The following is a 2,556-nucleotide window of genomic DNA, read 5'->3' as shown; positions in this document are numbered from 1 at the left end:
ATACAATAGAAAACGACACCGTGTTTCACTATCTGTTAATAGTCACAATTACAGTGGCTACAACTTGGGACACAGCACTGAAATTAAGTTCTTTACATCAAGTAAATGGTTGTCCACAACAACTGGCTAGTGTACATATGAACTAAAATGTCTAGACTTGGGGAGAAACAAATGCTGCTTCGATCATCGGCACAACTCCTTTGTTTCTTTATTCACGCTTAGAGGCTGCTGGGGGTTGGGTCTGGTGACCCTGCCCACTTGTAGATGCCTCTGGCTGTGCTGCTCTCTGCTGTAAAGTGGTCCAATCAAACGTGTAGTCCTGTTGGTAATTTAGCATTTTGAAAAGAATGCGGAATAGCTGCCTCAGGTATACGTAATCCGGTGCTTCTTCAAAACGCAGCCCACGACAGTAGTTTAAGTACATGACAAATTCTGCAGGAAACCCCTTACACAAAACTTCCACAGGAATGGACATCTTCTTTTCACAAATTTTCTCATATTTTTGTTTCTTTGTGGCAGCTGTTAGACCTTGCCATGGCAGGCTGCTTCTATTAAAATACATCAGGACATAGCCTAAGGATTCCATATCATCTCGGCGACTCTGTTCAATGCCCAGATGCGCATTGATGCTAGCATACCGGGCGGTGCCAGTGAGGCTTTTATCTTCTCGGTATGGTATGTGTTGCTTTGTCTTGTTGTCTCTGTACCTTTTCGCCAAACCAAAATCAATAAGGAATAGTTGTTTCAATGCTGATAAAGCTGTGTTATGAGAAGTACTCGCAGCCGTGCTCCTCTTTCTCTTCCCTGTTGGAGTTTGTGAACATTTACTACAGCGACGCCCGATGCCCATGAGGAAGTTATGGGGTTTAATGTCTCGGTGTATAAAGTTCTTTTTATGTATATATTCAATTCTACTGATCATCTGGTCAGCTAACATAAGCACCGTTTTCATGGTAAACCTTCTGTTGCAGAAATTAAACAGGTCTTCCAAACTGGGCCCCAGAAGGTCCAGGACCAGCACATTGTACTCTTTTTCTTGCCCGTACCACCGCATGCGGGGGATGCCCACCCCGCCCTGAAGGATCTTATACAATTTACTCTCGTACAGCAACTGAGGGTACCTGGCCTTCTTAGGCTCTAATTTCACTGCCACCTCCTCGCCGCTGGTGATGTTGATGGCCAGATAAACGTCACCGAAGGAGCCAGCCCCGATCTTCTTTACTAGTTTATACTTTTCACCAACAATGAAATCGGCCTGGGCGCCGGTGCTGCTGCTCGCCATCTTGGGTGACAAAGAAGGAGGCTGGGCCCAGCCCTAACGCCTCAATGCCTCAGAGAGGAGGACGCGAGCCTCCGGCTGGCTCCCCGAGAGTGGTGGAAGGGAACGAAACACGTCCGGCGGCTGACGTCACAGGGCCCCCGAATCCGAATTCGCCGAGCGAAACCCTATCACCGCTGCCCAATCAGGTATCTACAATTTAGGCGGGGTTTTTGAGGTTCCCAGGCTGGGCCGCTTGTGTCAGGCGGGCCGCCAGTCCCTCACCTTTTTCGCAGCGAGGACGTCACGGGCTGGAAAAGGTGTGCAGTGAGTTTGGGCGGTGATACCACCACCGCCACTGCTGCCGGCTCCCGCCTGGAAGGACCCCTCAGTCCGCCGATGCCGCCATCTTGTTACTCCAGCTCCAGCCAAAGGTCAAAAATGCCGCCAGTCCTGGAAGCCGCCTCTTCGCGGCGCAGAGCACTCTGGGAAAGTGTGTGTGTGTGTGTGTGTGTGTGTGTGTGTTTTAAAGTGACCTCACCCTTCTCAGCTTTGAACGGGATGCTCAGCACAGACCTTCCGTTTTCTCCTTCCTGCAATTATGCACAAAACCCTTGGTACATCTTGCCTCTCAAACATGACAAATATTTTTACTTTCTAGCCCTTCTGGGACATTGCTTTTTAGATCTACTGATCCATGAAGCCAGCTCAGTTTACTTCATATGTGCCCATATTCTGACATAACACTTAAATGCTCACAATGCTTAAGTTCCCTAGTCTTTCATTTTTGTCATAATATATTGCCATAATTTCATCCTACTTTTCAGAATTCTTTATATTTTTCTCTTTTAATCGGGCTTCTTTCTTTTGCCATCCCCTAAATGTATATACAAACTCCTTTGAAAAGCAAAATTGTCATAATTCCATTAATTATTTTTTCCACTGACTACCTAAACCTGGCTTCATAGTTCAAATTTCTACCTGAATTATGGGTCTCTAATTCTAATTGCCAATGGTTCACAAATCCAAAACTGTCAACCTAACATCACCTGTATTGCTCAATTCAATATTTTAATGTCATCATTCTTCTAATTGTCCCTCAAGTTAGTAACCAAAATACTGTGTTTTTATTCTTAAAATGTCCCTCAGATATTTCTTTTCCTTTCCATGTCCTCTTAATGAAGTAGAGTGTGTGGACTATAGTTGTTTATTCAAGGATCCATGGAGTTATGGGGAAGTGATAGAGAATCTGTGAATCTACAGTGTGAATAACTTTTTATATACCTATGTGAATTTAT

The 2,556-nt window shown here is 45.2% G+C and overlaps 1 protein-coding gene across 1 annotated transcript; it reads right to left on the bottom strand.

Moving 5' to 3' along the window:
• Positions 1 to 208: 208 nt before the first annotated feature.
• Positions 209 to 1,282, bottom strand: LOC132223696 (casein kinase I-like). The gene has a single exon (XM_059678749.1). It carries the CDS (start codon positions 1,280 to 1,282, stop codon positions 209 to 211), a length of 1,074 nt encoding a protein of 357 aa, XP_059534732.1.
• Between the last annotated feature and the right edge of the window lie 1,274 nt (positions 1,283 to 2,556).

Source organism: Myotis daubentonii, chromosome X (genome assembly GCF_963259705.1).
Source record: "Myotis daubentonii chromosome X, mMyoDau2.1, whole genome shotgun sequence".
Lineage (NCBI taxonomy): Eukaryota > Metazoa > Chordata > Mammalia > Chiroptera > Vespertilionidae > Myotis > Myotis daubentonii.
This window is presented reverse-complemented; position numbering and strand designations above follow the sequence as displayed.

Excerpts from the sequence above, each read along its gene's own strand:
- LOC132223696 (XM_059678749.1), bottom strand. The coding sequence starts at position 1,282 with ATGGCGAGCAGCAGCACCGGCGCCCAGGCCGATTTCATTGTTGGTGAA.